General features: G+C 33.8%; 1 protein-coding gene across 1 annotated transcript in view; it reads left to right on the plus strand.

The window, feature by feature from the left end:
• The window catches only part of THSD7B (thrombospondin type 1 domain containing 7B), a 1,042,983-nt gene that overhangs the window by 782,395 nt on the left and 244,063 nt on the right, over positions 1 to 16,525 (plus strand). Inside the window, exon 16 of the mRNA XM_023515847.1 lies at positions 6,244 to 6,422. Within this exon, the coding sequence (XP_023371615.1) occupies positions 6,244 to 6,422 (179 nt within the window). The remainder of the gene's footprint in view (positions 1 to 6,243; positions 6,423 to 16,525) is intronic.

Consider the following 16,525-nt stretch of genomic DNA (forward strand, 5'->3'; position numbering starts at 1 on the left):
ATAGGGAAAACATTTGCAAACTATTCATTCAATGAAAGATTAATAACTGTGGGCATCAAGCCTGCAATTCCAGCACTATGGGAGGCCAAGGAGGACAGATCACATGAGCTCACAAGTTTGAGACCAGCCTGAGCTAGAGCAAGGCCCCATCTTTAAAAATAGCTGGGTGTTATGGCAGGCACCTGTAATCCCAGCTACTTGGGAGGGTGAGGCAAGAGGATCACTTGAGCTCAAGAGTCTGAGGTTGCTGTCAGCTAAGACGCCATGGCACTTTACCAGGGCAACAAAGCAAGACTCTGTCTCAAAAAAAAAGAGAGAGAGAGAGAGAAAGAGATTAATAAATAGAATATATAAGAAACTCAAATAAATAGCATAAAACCAGATAATCAGATTTAAAAATGAGCAAATGTTCCATGGATGGAACTGGAAGTCATTATCTGAATAGACATTTCTCAAAAGAAAGCATGCAAGAGGCCACCACGAAAGTAAAAAAATGCTCAGTATCACTTATCAATAGGGAATTGGAAATCAAAACCACTATGAGATATCATCTCACTCCAGTTAAAATGAATATTATCAAAAAGACACACCCTAACAAAGCTAGCAAAGATACAAAGAAAAGAGAATGCACATATATTGTTGGTAGGAATGTAAATTAGTACAGCCATCATGGAAAACAGTATGGAGGTTTGTCAGAAAACTAAAAATAGAACTACCATATGATCCAGCAATTCCACTACTGGGTGTATATCACCCCAAAAAGGAAATCAATGTATAGAAAAGATATTTGCACTTCCATGTTGTGACAGCACTATTCACAGCAGCCAAGATACAGAATCAACCTAAGTGTCCATTAGTTGATGAGCAGATAAAGAAAATGCAGTGTGTATTCAGAATGAAGTAATATAAAAAAGAATGAGATCTTGTCATTTTCAGCAACATGGGTGGAACTAGAGGTCATTATGATAACTGAAATAAACCAGGCACAGAGACAAATATCACATTCTCTCACTCATATGTGGGAGCTGAGAACTAATCTCAAGGAGGCTGTGAATTGAATAGTGGTTACCAGAGGTTGGGAAGCTTTGGGGGGAAAGGGTAAAGAAGACAAGTTGGTTAATGAGTACAAAATACTGTTAGGTAGATAGCATAAGATCTTGTGTTTAGTAGCACAATAAGGTTAACAATAATTCATTGTATATTTCAAAATAGCTAGAAGCAGAAATATGGAATGTTCCCAACACAAAAAGAAAAAGGGTAGCTGGGAATGGTGAGTCACACCTGTAATCCTAGCACCCTGGGAGACTGGGGCGGGTGGATTGCCTGAGCTCACAGATCTGAGACCAGCCTGAGCCAAAGCAAGACCTCATCTCTAAAAATAGCCAGACATTGTAGCAGGCACCTGTAGTCCCAGCTACTTGGGAGGCCAAGGCAAGAGAATCACTTAAGCCCGAGAATGTGAGGTTGCTATAAGCAGTGACCCCACAGCATTCTACCGATGGGGACAAAGTGAGATTTGTTCTTAAAAAAAAAAAAAAAAAAAAAAAAAAACAGTATAAATGTTTGAGATAATAGATATCCCAATTAGCCAGATTTGAGCATTATACTTTGTATGGTTATATGAAAATATCACGTTACCTTATAAATATATGTGACTATTATGTATCTAAAAATTAAAATTAAAACATGAAAAGCAGATCTTTAAATACTGAGAAATGAAGACAACATATCATTTTAACTAGATTTCTCCCACCTCTTAGCTTATTCAGCACCTTTTTCCCTGTGTTATTTTTAGTACTGAGTTTTATTATTTGAGCAGAGCATCAGTAAATAGAACATGAACTGTCCAGTAAGAAGTATGTTGTTACTTTATTTAGTAAGAAAACATAAGTAAATTCATCTAGGTTATTTTCTTAGGCTTCATATCATCATTTTTGTCTTTTACATCTCCAGAATGAAATCTTATTAGGAGAAAAATGTGTTTGTATTTGAATGATGGAGAGAAAAAAATGACACAAAGTAACATACTAGGAACAGTTTTCATTAATGAGATCACTTTATTCAGAAAACTGTGTTTATGCTTATATCCATTCCTCTAATGCAAAGATTTCAGTACTGGAGATTAATGATATAGATTGAAAATGTCATTTCTAGGTCCCTAGGTTTCAATTCTATTTGGCAGGTCATTAAATAAACATCTCTAGTTATAAAATGAATAGAGATAGAGTTAATTACTTCTATTCAGTCCATCGTTATCCATAATAAAATATTTTTTCAGCAACTACTATGTACAGTGTGTATGGTTTACAAAATTACAATGCTGGATACATGCTCTACTGATAATTCTGTAATGAATACCTCATACCTGATTTTATATTCACATAGGTAACTAAAATAGAACACTAAACCATCCCGATGTCAAATAATATGGTGGTCAAAGCAATGTATTGTGCATATAAATTGTAGTACAAAATACTTTTTGGTAGAAAAACTTTTTTATAGCAGTTAGATTTGTAAATGTTGCCAGTGAAATGTTACCTAAATGAGATCGGCTATTCTTTGGTATATTTTACAGAAATGAGTTTTTAAAACTTTAGTGAAACTTCTGTAGTCAAAAATTAGAAGTCTCACATGGCAGGTTAACCTTATAGACAGTCATATTTGATCATATTTTGTTGCCAAAAACTGTAAATATTAAGTATGTGGGTAAACTAATCCTTTCAAGTATGGTATAGGCATAAGAATATGCAATTATTAATATTTCTCACTGTAGACATTCCTTTGGGGTATATTCTAGCATGGAAATAATTTTCCTGAAAAATAAATGTCACTGTTGCTTAACCCTGTTGAATTTCAAAATTATTTTGTACTCATTGAATTTATAACCTTAACTTTCATAGAGATCCTGTGGGTTTACTTCTTATCATGGTAAAGAAAAAAAAGCATTACTAGAGGCTTGCTAATTAAAATCCTCCAGTATGAAAGTATAGATGAGAATGATTTAAAATACTATTCAAGTAAAAAGACATTTACTTCAAAACCTGGTTTAAAATATGGCTTATATAGACATTCAAATATTTAAAGTTTATTTATATGAAATCTCCAGAAATTTCACATTTGCACATGTGAAGCATGAATGCCATGAGATGAATCCTGCCTAATTTCTAGCCCTGCTTTTCTAGCTAATGAAAGCCTTTTGTGACTCAGTTTACTAAGCAAATAATGGAAAATTAAGTAATGCTTGTGACCTCTCTTTAACCCTTTATTTAGCTCTTATCATGTACCTAATACTGAATTGGTGATCAAAGCTCTTTAGAACTGACTATAGAACTAAAATTATGTCAAACAATAGAGAATTATTCTTTTAACTATCTCAATTAAGGCAATTTTTTTTTTCAATTCCAAAAGGATCTTTCCCAATGACTCTTAGATTTGATATATTCTTTCTTGGCAATGAGTACTATTGGGAATTTTTTAATGAGTCCAGTATAAACTAAGGGAAATGTAAAGTGTGGAAGGAGGAGAGAAAGAGCTGAAGACTTAGAGAGATACCAGGTGGATGAGAATAAGGTGCCTTATACAGGAAAATGGATACCTTTTTTATTTTCATATGAAGAGAGTAGAAAAAATGATGGGAATGGATTCAGACATCATCATAGGACATTGATAGGGTTCTCATCTATTTCTGTCTATTTTTCTGGGAAGAGAGAGGTGAGTTCTTAGAAGTTTGAAAATAGGTGAAGAAGGTTTAAAAGACCTGTTATGCTCTATAAGGCTGAGGAATAAAAAACTGAGAATGAGCAGGTGATGTGAAAAATCTGTTGAAGTGTTACCTGTGTAATATTAGTATGTTCTTCAAGTGTAGTCTTGTTTTAAGCACAGAGAGGGAAGATGGTTAGACTCATCTCTGTCTGAAGCTTTGCCAGCCTCATGTGGCAGAACACAAGGATGAGATGGTCAACCATATTGGCAGGAGAGTGGTGGAGTAACAACCCAGAGAGGCTAAGCTCTCTGGAAAAAGAACTCAATTCTTGTGAGCAAAGATATAACCATTATCGGAGCAGTTGTGGTAGTTTGTGTAGATAATATCAAGATAGAAGAGCAGGAAGAAACCATCCTTTTGGGGGGTTGTACTGCTATCCAGTAAGCACGTAGTAAGGGCAGTACTAATACCTTGAAAAGAGAAAAAACCAGGAAGGGTATGAGGGAAAACAAGGTAGGGAAGTGACACTCAGCTTTGAGTGTATATTGGAATCATTTAGGGATGTTTAAAAACCACCTATACTTCGGTCCCATCCTTTTATATTCAGGTAGAATTGGTTTGTGGTACATCCTGGGCAATGGAGTTATATTTTACAGACAAGGTCAAAAACCTTTATTTAGAAGCTTCTCATAAAGAATCTTACCTTTTTGCAAAATGGGTTGGCATTTTATATTAACACCAATGGATAATCCACAAAGATTTTTAAAAAGAGGAGTAATATAAGTTCTTACATATTTTAGAATATCTTTACCCTTAGAGTAATTGACAGATACTAAAAAAGAACAATTAGGGAAAAGAGAGACTAGGTAGAAAGAACATTATATCATTCAGAAAAAAATTGTGAGATCTTAAACTAGGGACTGACAAAAGAATGGTAGATTAGGGGACCTATTCGTGATGTTCCAATATAAGAATTTATGACACTTATTAATGTAAGTGTAGAATAAATAAGGAGGGTCCATGATAACTTGAGTTTTTTTCATTTTAGATACTTTCTTTTTTTAATTGCTGGATAACAAATTACCACAGGCTTTGCAGCTCAATGCAACCATCATCCTCACAATTCCCATGGGTCAGGAGTTCAGGCCTGGCCTCTCTAAATTCTCGGCTTGAGATCTCATCAAGTTACAATCAAGGCGTGGGCCAAGTTGCAATCTCAGCAGAGTTTTGACTGGAGAATGTACCTCTTCTGAGCTTCCTTGGGGTTTTTGCAGAATTCATCTCTGTGCAGCTATAATACTAAGGACATTCTTTTCTTTCTGGCTGACCACCATGGGCTGCCCTCAGGTCCCAAAGGCCACTCATAGCTATTTGCTTCTTTAAAGCCATTAGAAGAAGCTCTCTCTCTACAAAAAAGGACCAGGCACTCTTTTAAGAGTCTTTACCTGATTAAGTGAAGCCCAGTCATGGTAATCTGCTTTTGATTAACACAAACTGATCGACTGATTTGGCATATTAATTATATCAGTAAGTTCTTTCTCTTTTGCCATCTATCATAACCTAATAATGGGAGTGGCATACCATTACATTTACAGTTTTTGCCTTAACTGAAACAGAAGAGATTAGATAGGTATGTACAACAGAGTACAGGAAATAGATGCTCTCGCAGTTAATTGAGATGAGGAGTGCAAGAGAATCAGAATGGTTTAGGAGATTGTATCCTACCTTTAGACATGCTGAATCTGGGCTAAGTAGTCATCTAATTAGAGTGGTTCCATAGGTAGTAGTAGTTCCAAAGAATTCACTGGAGGCATCAGCACTGGAGGTAGATATTAGATAGTCATCTGTAGATGGGATTGTTAAAACATGAGGTTATCTCATTAGGGATAGACTGTTAGGGAAGACTGTTGTAAGAAGTAGGCTGAAGAGCAAGACCAGGTAATGCTGGGCTACACTTCAACCCGTATCTCTTGATTGCAGGGCAATATTTCATTATGCAGCTTTTGACCAATCTTCTACTTTCTTATTTGAATGATATACTGTTCTTCGTAATTTGTGGTCTGCTCTATGTCCTCCTCCCACCCCCAAGTCACAGTACCTGGAAATCAGAGTTACCATCTTTCTTAGTGAAAGCCTTGGTGATCATAACCTGGTGAGAAAGATTAACTCTATCGTGCTCCCTGTTACGGACAGTGCACTGTAGGAATTGGAGAATGGGGAGCACAGGCCTATTGAAGGGAGATGGCCTCATCTTTAGCCATGAACTGCTTCATTTCTTATCAGAAACTAGAACTAACTGTGTACTTTTCCAATTGTTTCCATCCCACAATTGCCTATGAAGTAAATGAAATGGCACAAATTTGGATGCAGATATCATATTTCTTTATCTTTCAAACTGTGGGTTTGTTTATCTGAGTAGAAAATTATTGAACCCACAATAGCAATATTGTTGAGGAATCTGAGCTTCAAGAATGGAAATAGAAAGTGAATTTGATTGCAGTGTTCTAATGAGTTTCTTCTCTTAAATCTTTTTCTTTCAGGTTATATTCAGGAAGAATGTGTCGTCCCCTGTCCATTTGATTGCAAGTTAAGTGAATGGTCCAACTGGGGGTCTTGTAGTTCATCTTGTGGGATTGGAGTGAAAATTCGATCCAAATGGCTAAAAGAAAAACCTTATAATGGAGGTCGACCATGTCCCAAACTGGATCTCAAGAATCAGGTAAAGTGAGTGAAGCAACTGTGACAAGCCCCACTATTATTTCTGGTTGATATTAAAGTCATTCTTTTATTACAAGTAGCTCATGAAAAATTATCACAAGCTTGAAAGAGGATTTAAGAGCGCCAAAATTAAGATTATAGAATTAGTAATAGAAGTTTTGCCTTCCCCTGGGTAATGCCAAGACCAACTTGGTATCTTTAGCAATAATAATATTTACAAAATCAAATCCAATTGACTTTTAAATGATCTTGAAGTATAATTGAATATTATAAGAGTTATATTATATATATGGAAATGTTAATAATAATGTTGGGAGAATATCAGTTTCTTAATAGCAATATAATTAGTGAGATAGGAGTGAAAATTCAATCCAAATGACTAAAAGAAAAAAGCCTTACACAGGAGGTTGACAGAGGCCCAATCTGGATCTCAAGAATCAGGTAAAGTGTGTGAAGCAATAATAAAAAGCAAAAAATCTGTCCCCATTATTATTTCAAAACTGTTGTTTATTTTTCTTTCTCCTTACTCTTTATCCTAATTTTTGTCATTCTCAATCTTGCCAACCCCTCCACAACTCTTTAAGTCTCTATTGAGCTATTTTTCTGCTTCTTCAAAAGTCACACCTATTTTTATAAATGAAACCACAGTGGACACATTTCCATACAGATGTCTAATAAAATTACCATCCTAAGTAATCAAAGTTGATTGGAGTATTCCAGTTGCCTTTACTGTATAACAGAGTCTAAGATTTAGTTTAGAATCATAATAAAGAACTCAAATTTCTCCCATGATTGCATACTGATTATTAAATTAGGACTGATATTTTACTTTTTTAAAATCAATTAAATAGGTGAAGCACAGGATGATGGTAGTTAAAAGTTCTTTATTCACAGAAAAGTGAAGTATATCTCACACATTTGAGTATATAGATAGTTTTTCATTGGGAAACTCAGAACAGAATAGCTACAAAGGTGTCTATTACTAATTCTATTGTATTAATTTCTCTGGTCTTAACCTCATTTTTATCAGGTTCTATACAGGTTGTGTAGTGTGAGGAAATCTCATGCACCTCTTTCTAATTTATTTTAATGACATGTCTAGCACTGCTTAGACTTAAATACCATGTGTTAAATTAAGACCAATACCTCTAGTTATTTTTTCCTAAGTTTTATAAAAGATATATAACTCACTGAAATAAAAGATTGTCATTCCATCTTGTCATTCCAACAAGATATATTTAAATTCTAAGACAGAGCATAGTAATTATGCTAGTCTTGTTTTTTAATGTTATGTGGTAAAATAATGACTACAGTTTCTTCCTTCAAAGAAGATGTAAACCTTTTTAGGGAAAAAACAAAACGAAACAGAGGATTGTAAAATCAACATAAAGGTTGCAAGAAAACCCCACAAGCACAGATGTTTGATGGAGAGAAGAGTGAGATATGAGAGCAAAGATAGTCTGGTGAGATGAGCCTTATAAAGAAAGGAATAATACAGGTTTATGGTCGGGAGGGAAACTCTCAGTTGAACACTGTATAAAGAGTATTTCCTATTTTTATTCTTATTTCATAATATATTTTTAATTTTTTTTTACATATACATGTGTTTACTAGGTTTCCACTTTTTGCCTTCACAAAATCAAAAAGGCTTAAAATTTAAACAACAATAACAAAGTTTAAGATAAGGACTAGAAACAAAAACCTTGTAAAGAATGAGTGAAGATAAATACATTCAGAAAAGAAATCAGATGATTACTACAACGAAGTGTTAAGTAATAATAATAATAGTAATGCAAAGAAAGTAACATTTGCATTGTCAAATAAGAGTATGTCTATTATAGAATGCTTTGACTCTGAGGTTCAGTATAGAGTCATCAATTAACTTCTTATTATTATTTTTTTCCAAAGACTCAAAAAATAGACAACTAATATTTATAAATAAAAATAAAAGATAAATTCAAAAAACAAATCATGCCAAATCTTATAGACAATAGAAAGAGAATAAATACTTCAAAATCATTCTGCTTAATATGGATACACCTGATATTAAAATTGGAAAAAATATATTATTATTATAAAGGAGAAATTACAAACATAATTCATTTTAAAAGAGAAATAAAAATGAAACCAACAAATGACAAGACCTCAGATAATAAAATTATTAATTATAAAATATAATTTTTTGAACATCTTATAAATTAATAAACTTTCCTTATAAATGGGGGAAAAAAGAGTATTTGACTATCCCTAGGGGGTTTCCAGGTTTTAAAATGGAAGAGAACTACTAAGCATACATAGTTACAAATAATGTATGACAATTTTTTTTATATCTTCCTCGAAGCCTTCAATGAAAGCTAAGCCTTTACAACACTAGTATTAAATTACTAATTTTAATATGATAATTTTATGAACTAGGAAATTTTCAAGAGACTAGCAAGACTTCATTTGAGGACAGACTTTAAGACATTGTTTTTAAGGGCGGCACCTATGGCTCAAAGGAGTAAGGCACCAGCCCCATATGCTGGAGGTGGTGGGTTCAAACCCAGCCCTGGCCAAAAACTGCAAAAAAAAAAAAAAAAAAAAAAGACTTTAAGCTCCTGTTTTTAAAGACTTTTCTCAATATTCTCAGCCAAGACAAATGTATAGAAACATAAGATAATGGTACTTGGTGTCTGTTATAAGTTAAAGGAAACTTCTTCTAAATACTTACTTGACATATAAAACTTATAATCTTGAAAACTAGTACAAACTAGAAATTAAATCCGAATTCAAGAATAATTTAGATAAATTCAGTAATTAAAAATTAAGTGAAGGTAGTCTGTTGTATTTTTAACTTTAAAGTTCCAGGAGAGAATTGTAGCTTTTTAAAGACATCTGTTTTTTTATGATGCTCAGAAATGAGTCCTGAGTTTTAATGCTCAGAAATAAAATTTAGTATGCTGTTTATTCTAACATAATGAGGTTCCTAATATCTATCATGTATATGGCTAAATTAAACTTGAATCAAAAAACTTTAACTCAGATCTTCCTCCCTTTCACGCTCTGCTCTCTGCTTTCTTTTCTCTCCCTCTCTCATCACTTCCCCCATTCTCTTCCCTTCACTAATATTAAAATAAACTCTGTCCTCTTCTCTTTCACCTCTCATCTCTCCCACCACACACTATTTTCCCTCTCTAATATAAAATAAAACTTTATATTCTGCAGAAAAGAAAATTTCAACTCAATCTATACTTTATATGCTATCTAAAAATTTATTTTTATTGTGAATTGGTAAATTATAGTTGTAATTATTTTGTGGGGCACAAAATAATTTTGTGATTTATGAATACAATGTAGAATGGTTAAATGAATCTAATTAATATATCCATTGCCTCAAATTCTTATCCTTTTCTGTGATGAAAACATTGGAAATTTACTCTCTTAGCAATTTTCAAATGTGTATATGTAATATACCATTAACTATATCTACCATGCTGTGAAATAGATCTCAGTTTTTAAGAAATGGCTAGGAGAATTATCTCATGCCCATATCCTAGCTACTTGGGAGGCTGAGTTTGGAGAATTACTTGAGCCCAGGAGTACTACTCTGCAGTAAGCTATGAGGATAACATTGTACTTTAGTCTGGGTGACAGAGCAAGACCCTATCTCAAAGAAAAAAAAAACCCACAAACTTATTCCTCCTGTCTAAGTGAGGCTATGTACACTTTGACCATCATACTCCGTGCCCTTCACTTCCCAGCTTCTGGTAGCCACCATTCTACTTTTGTTTCTGTAATTTCCATATAAAGTTAAGAACGTACAGTACTTTTATTTTTGTTCCTGACTTATTCCACTTAACATAATGTTTTCTGGTCCCATCCATGTCCCAAATAACAGAATTTCTTCCTTTTTAAAGACTGAATAGTATCCCATTGTGTATCTAGAACACATTTTCTTTATCCATTCATCTGTTGGTGAGTACATGTTGATTCTGTATCTTGGCTATTATGAATAGTGTTACCATGAATATACAAGTGCAGACATCTCTTCAACATATAGATTTCTAATCTTTTGGATAGATACCCAGAAGTGAAATTGTTGTATCATACAATGATTCTATTTTTAGTTTTCAGAGGCCCCTCCTTAGGACTTTCCATAATACTACACTAATCCTTTACATTCCCGAAATAGTGTATAAGGATTTCCTTTTCTCCACATATACTCTATATCTTAAGTTAATTGATTAGGACAGTAAGTATTAAGCCCTCCCTCACACTCATAAGTCTTTGAATGGCCAGGGAAAAGAGTACTGTGAAAAATATTAAATTTAGGAGAAATTCTCCTTAGAGAAATTTCTTTTTTAAAAACAAGCACACTTATATCTGTAAGTATATTTATGGAAAGACATCTGTGGTGATTTCATTATATACTTGCTCTTATATGTAGTAGAATTCCATATGTGTTTGTGTTTATTATACTCTGTATAGAGTTTTTAATGGAAGTTACTCATAATTTCTTAATTTATTTGATAGAAAATTTGTTTGCCAGCAATTTTCATCACTACAAAATATACCCCTCCTAGGACTAGCTTCTATTAATTATGACAGTTTTTCTTTATAAGTGGCCACTGTTTGTTTCTCAAACTAGACATGTGGTAGAGTTACAGGTATATCCATTGAGGCTCATTTCGTTTGTCAAGTTCAGTTTTACTGCTGACTTTAGGTTATTCGTCTCCTTTCCAATTTGTTTTTAGGTTGCTATTTACTTTTTCAGTTTTTGGAACAAGATTAATACCTTAAACCTATTAAGCCTATTTACCCACAAGTAAGACCTTCAATAAAAGTAGCCAAATTATGGTATTAAAAGTAGAACTTACTTTAGTATCTGGACATGTCATAATATGTGTTAGATTGAGCCTAACATACTGTTCATAAAAAGAAATCTGAATTTGCATGTGTTTTTGAGTCTACATAAATGTTAGTATATCTGCATATCATTATTCATTCTTTCCCTTGGATTCTTTTTAGAACATGAGGTCTTTTTGAGGGCAAGGGTTATCTTTTACTTTGCCATCTCACTCTGGACCCTAGTACACTCACTATCTTGTGGGCTGTCAAACTATATTTAGTAGCCTTCACTGGATAATTGGTGACTAGTTCCATACAAATAAATACAGGGTACCATAAAGTTCGTATGCAATTAAAAATAGTGTGCAACTTAAAATTGCAAACAAACTTTATGCCCATCCTGTCTATTAGAATTCTAAGCTCTTACCCTGTGATTTGTCTTTAGAATTCTCAAAAACATGAGCTCTTCTAGAAGAAATAAAAATTTCCAAATTAACCTTGCCCTAAGAGAGTCTTTTAAGATTCTCCTGAAGAATTTTGTGTTTGGATCCCCACTGAAATCTAACATAGCAATGTAAAAGGAAACCTTGCTAATATGTACACAACCTCATAAATTGGTCTGAATCTGTTAGTGAAATCAATATTTATAATATTTCATAAAAAGCCTCCCTTTTTAGCCAAGCCCTGGCAACATGGCTTTTTCTCTAGAAGTACCTAAAAGACAGCAGTGCTTGAATAGCTTTCCACTAAGTATATTTGTGATGCTAAATAGTTCAAGCGTGCAGCTTGTCCAAAACATTTATCTAGGCATAAAACATTTTCTGAATAGTGTATTGAATTATTAGATCAGTCGGCTGATGCCTTTGACGCTGCTCTCCACAATAAAATACATAATTTATTTTAATTTGTTACCATCTGTAATGTGTTGAGTGGATTTAAGTACACTTGTATTATATATTTTTGCTATTTTTTTTGAAATGCTACTGAATAGAAGATTAAATATGAGGACATTAAAGCCTCATTGGATTTACATTTCCCTTTATGAATTCTTCACAGAACTGAAGCCAAGGGAGTTCCAGAAAACTATATTTTATTTATAATTTGCAAAGCAGTGTGTTCACAATTTGTTGTAATAAAAATCTTATTATGGAGATTAATTATCCATACTTTTAAAAAATACATGGTATTTAAATGCATTTTTGAAAAAGTTTTGATTATGTTGACAACCAAATAAAAGGATATAAATTAAATATGTGGTTCTCTAGAAACAATTGCTATTTTAAAAGTATATCTTCTCCCTGTGAAGGGCACAATGGAAGAGTATATGGTACACTTCCTGGTATGGGACACAACTACAATAGGGACTTTACCTAACAAATGTAAACATTTTAACCTAATCCCTCATATTAATCTGAAAAAAAAATAAATAAAGGTGTGCCTTTTCCCCAAGGATGGTTAGTCTAGACTTGTAAATGATGAGGATAATGCATTATATTTTTCATAGTGAGGTAATAACATTTTCTAATGCTTTCTTTCCAAAGAGACACAGACGTATCTTAGCATGAACATTTCTTCCTTAGAAGATGACTTTTAGTGTGAAAAAATATTTCCATGAAGAAACAGCTTATGCTCATTTTGATACTGCTTCATTCACTATTAGCAGCATGCGAGGATGTGAAAATAAGATAACTCATTCTACTGGAATGTTTATCTTACTCAGAAAAATATGGCTATACTGAAGGTGTAATTTTATTTAGTTAATTTTGGCCTTTTGCTTCTTTTGGACTACACTCACTCCCACTGATCCTGACCTAGACCAAATCATTCCCACCAGAGTGCTGTTCATGTTGAATTTAGTACTTTGTTGGGAGCCATAGACTTCTCTGGAACCAGGAAGGTTTTTCCTGAGCATGGAAGGCAGCCTAAACAGATCCGTGATTCAGCACATTCAGATACACTGATCTTGCATGAGGAAGGAAAGTTTGTGGTTGTACCTTTGATAAGAACTTATTTTAATATGGAATACCACTTATTTTAATGTGTCATAGAATTAATGGCTGCAGAGTGATTTATTCCTCAGGATTATCTGGGAGGATTTGGCAGAGGTAGAAGCTCCTGAACATTTTTCCTCTCCCCCACATATTAGTTATCCCAAAACACAGGTATGCAGCACCCTGTCTCAGGGGCAGCACAAAATGGCTGCTGTGAGCTGGTGTTCTTCCATTTGCATCCTTTATGCCTCTGCTGGTCCCAACTCTGTGCTCTTAAGTTATGGCATTGTACTAATTGAGCTGAGTAGAGCTCAAAGGAGAGGCAATTTTTCTTTCTCTCATTGTACCATCACCATCTCTAATAAGAATTGTTTTTTTCTTGTCAAGAGATTCCTCTCCTTTAACATACACACTATTCTTGATCATTCCAAAGTACTACCACTCAGGCTTATTTTAAAACTTTGATCATTATTTTTGAGAGCTGTCAGGATCAGTCATGAGAAGCAATTTTCCCAGATCTGTTGTTGACTTGCTTGAATATCATACTGTGTTTTTTAATACTGGGTATTGCTATGCCGCACACATCATACTCACTTTTAGTCATCTTTGAAATGTTCACTCTGCACCTCTAGAATGTTCCTCACTAGGCTGCCTTGGCAACTGTCCCTACAGCTACTCCCAGGCAGGGTTTTCGAGATTGGCTGGAGACAGCTATAAAATTGTAAAGCAGGCAGATTTTGTCAAATTTTTCCTTTGAAACATTTTCACTGTTTACTCATACCTCATGTTGTTGCTAGGCCCTTAACTCCTAAAGCCATGAAATATTAGATAACATCATTTCCTGTAATTTCAACAGGAAAATCACATCATCTGTGTTTGCAATTTTGCAAACTATGTTCTTAACCAAGTACTTTAAGTAGAAATTCCTAAGTAATTTTCTAGAAAAAAATAAGAGCATAATCTACTTTTTCATATCTTTTCTGAATCAGTGTGTCATTTAGGCTTTAAATAAAGGATGAGAAATTCCCTCCTCCTTCAAGGTATTGACAGAATACAGATCTGACTTTTAGCATGAGAATGAATTTGTCATACTAAACATACTTGTTAGAAAATTAAACCTAAACTGATGGGAGAACAACATCTTCTGTACAAAATGAAAAAATAACTGATTTGAAATTACTTGAAAATAAGATTCTAAGTGGCATGCTTAGTTCTTTAAAAATTTTTTTAAGCTTTCTCCCAATACTAAGTTAAAATACCATAAACCAAGTGACCCAGATCTTGTCACAGGACCCTACAAAAAAGCAATTATTGAATTGTGACTTATTTTTTTTCTACATGACTTAAGATTCATGATAAAAATAGTCTCTTTTGAGTTTTTTGAAATCCAGCATTTATTGTTCATATCACTATTGATCACAAGACTAGAAAAATCACCAGGATTAAGCAGAAGCTGTTATAAAAACAGTTTCCCAGTCCCCTTCTCCACAGTTAGAGTGGATCCAGGAATGTGTGTAAGGGTTGTCCAGAAAATATACAGTAATGTAATGAGAAAAATAGTATTAACAATGACTGGATAACAATTTTGGACAGCCCCCATACGTGTTTTAAAAAGGAGGGATGGGTATGGTTTGTTTCTGGTCCTCCTGAAAAGAAAGGTTCGTGAATACCAACAGAGTTGAGATTCTTGCCCAGTGCTGAATTCAGCCCTAGAAAATAATTCCCCTGCAGTGTTCTTAGCCTGTCCTTTCTAATTTAAACAGTGAAAGTAACCCCTACTTGTTGGCATAGTATTAATATTCTACTCAAAGCAAATCTGTGAGGATTCTTCTATTTTATAGAAGAGGAGACTAATGTTTCGAAGTATATAATGACTTGTCCAATATCACTGTCTGTTATATTAAGTGGTTAAAACTCAATCAAATCTGGGGTCAGATTGGATATTTCTGAGCCTCAGTTTCATAATTAGTCAAATGGGCATAACAGTGACAGCTACCTCATAAGCTTACTATGAGTATTGAAGAAAATAAATATAAACTTCTTATCTTTTGCTTGGAACATATTATAATAAATTCTAGATAAATTTTAGGTATGATCCTTTTTCTTTGCTCTCTAAAATGCAATTTCTGTTTGCAAATCAGTTTACTTTTATCTCTATCATATCGTTTTTAAACCTAAATTATGCAGACTATTCCTATTTCTACATTTATCTACTAAATGTAGATACATTTGAAATCAAATATTTAATGCAATGACTTGGCTTAAAAGCTACTGTCACTGCTTCCTGAATGGGAAGTCTGTTTTATTCTAAATATTTCTTAACATCTTATTTGTCTAAATAAAGGCAAAAGGTCTGTTTCCTTCAGTTTGAATGACCACTCATAGTTGGAAAATAGCAAAAGGAAAATTCCAGAAATAAATAATCCATAAATTTTAAATTGCATGTTATAACTAGAGTGAGGAATTCTCATGCCATGCCACTCTGTCCCACCTAGGATATGACTTATCCCTTTGTCCAGAGTCTCTGTGCTTTGTACACTACCTGCCAATTAGTCACTTAGTAGCACTCTTGGCTATCAGATTGGGGGGGGGGTCTCTTTATCTGAGAAATGCAAGCTCTTTTCAATTATCAGGCCCAAAGAAACATTTAAAATGTAGCAAGTTACATCTCATGCTCCCTTGAGCTAAATAATCACCTCTTGAAGCCACTTGTGATGCAAGCTTTAAACTAAACAAGTGACCGTACAGAAAATGCCATACATCCTATATTTCAACAATGTCTAGCCAGTCACTAACCAATATTATTTCTGCAAACCAATGAGAATTACTCACGAACAACTTTTCTAACTGCCCCCTCTCCTGATTTGTCTTTTCTTCTTTAAAAACTTGAGCTTCTCTTTTCATCTTCACAACATTATCTATGGCAATCTAGAAGTATATCCTGGTCCTTGCCCTCAACTTTGGCCCAAGTAAACTCTCTGTATTAATTTTTCTTCAGCTTCTTCCTTTTTGGTGAACAAAATTGACTGTGCAGGTAATGCAATGCAATGTTCAAGAAATACTATTTGACTTAATAATGACCCCAAAGAGCAAGGATAGTGATGCTAGTAATTTGGATATGCCAAAGAAAAGTGGTATGGTGCTTTCCTTAAGTAGAAAAGGTGAAAATTCTCAACTTTATAACAGAAGAAAAAAATAACCCCATATGTCAGGGTTGGTAAAATCTATCTACAAATCTTCTGTCTATAAATCTATCCATGAAACTTTGAAGAAGAAAAAAGAAATC

The sequence above is a fragment of the Otolemur garnettii genome, unplaced genomic scaffold (genome assembly GCF_000181295.1).
Source record: "Otolemur garnettii isolate 467f Iridium unplaced genomic scaffold, OtoGar3 scaffold00080, whole genome shotgun sequence".
Classification (NCBI taxonomy): Eukaryota; Metazoa; Chordata; class Mammalia; order Primates; family Galagidae; genus Otolemur; species Otolemur garnettii.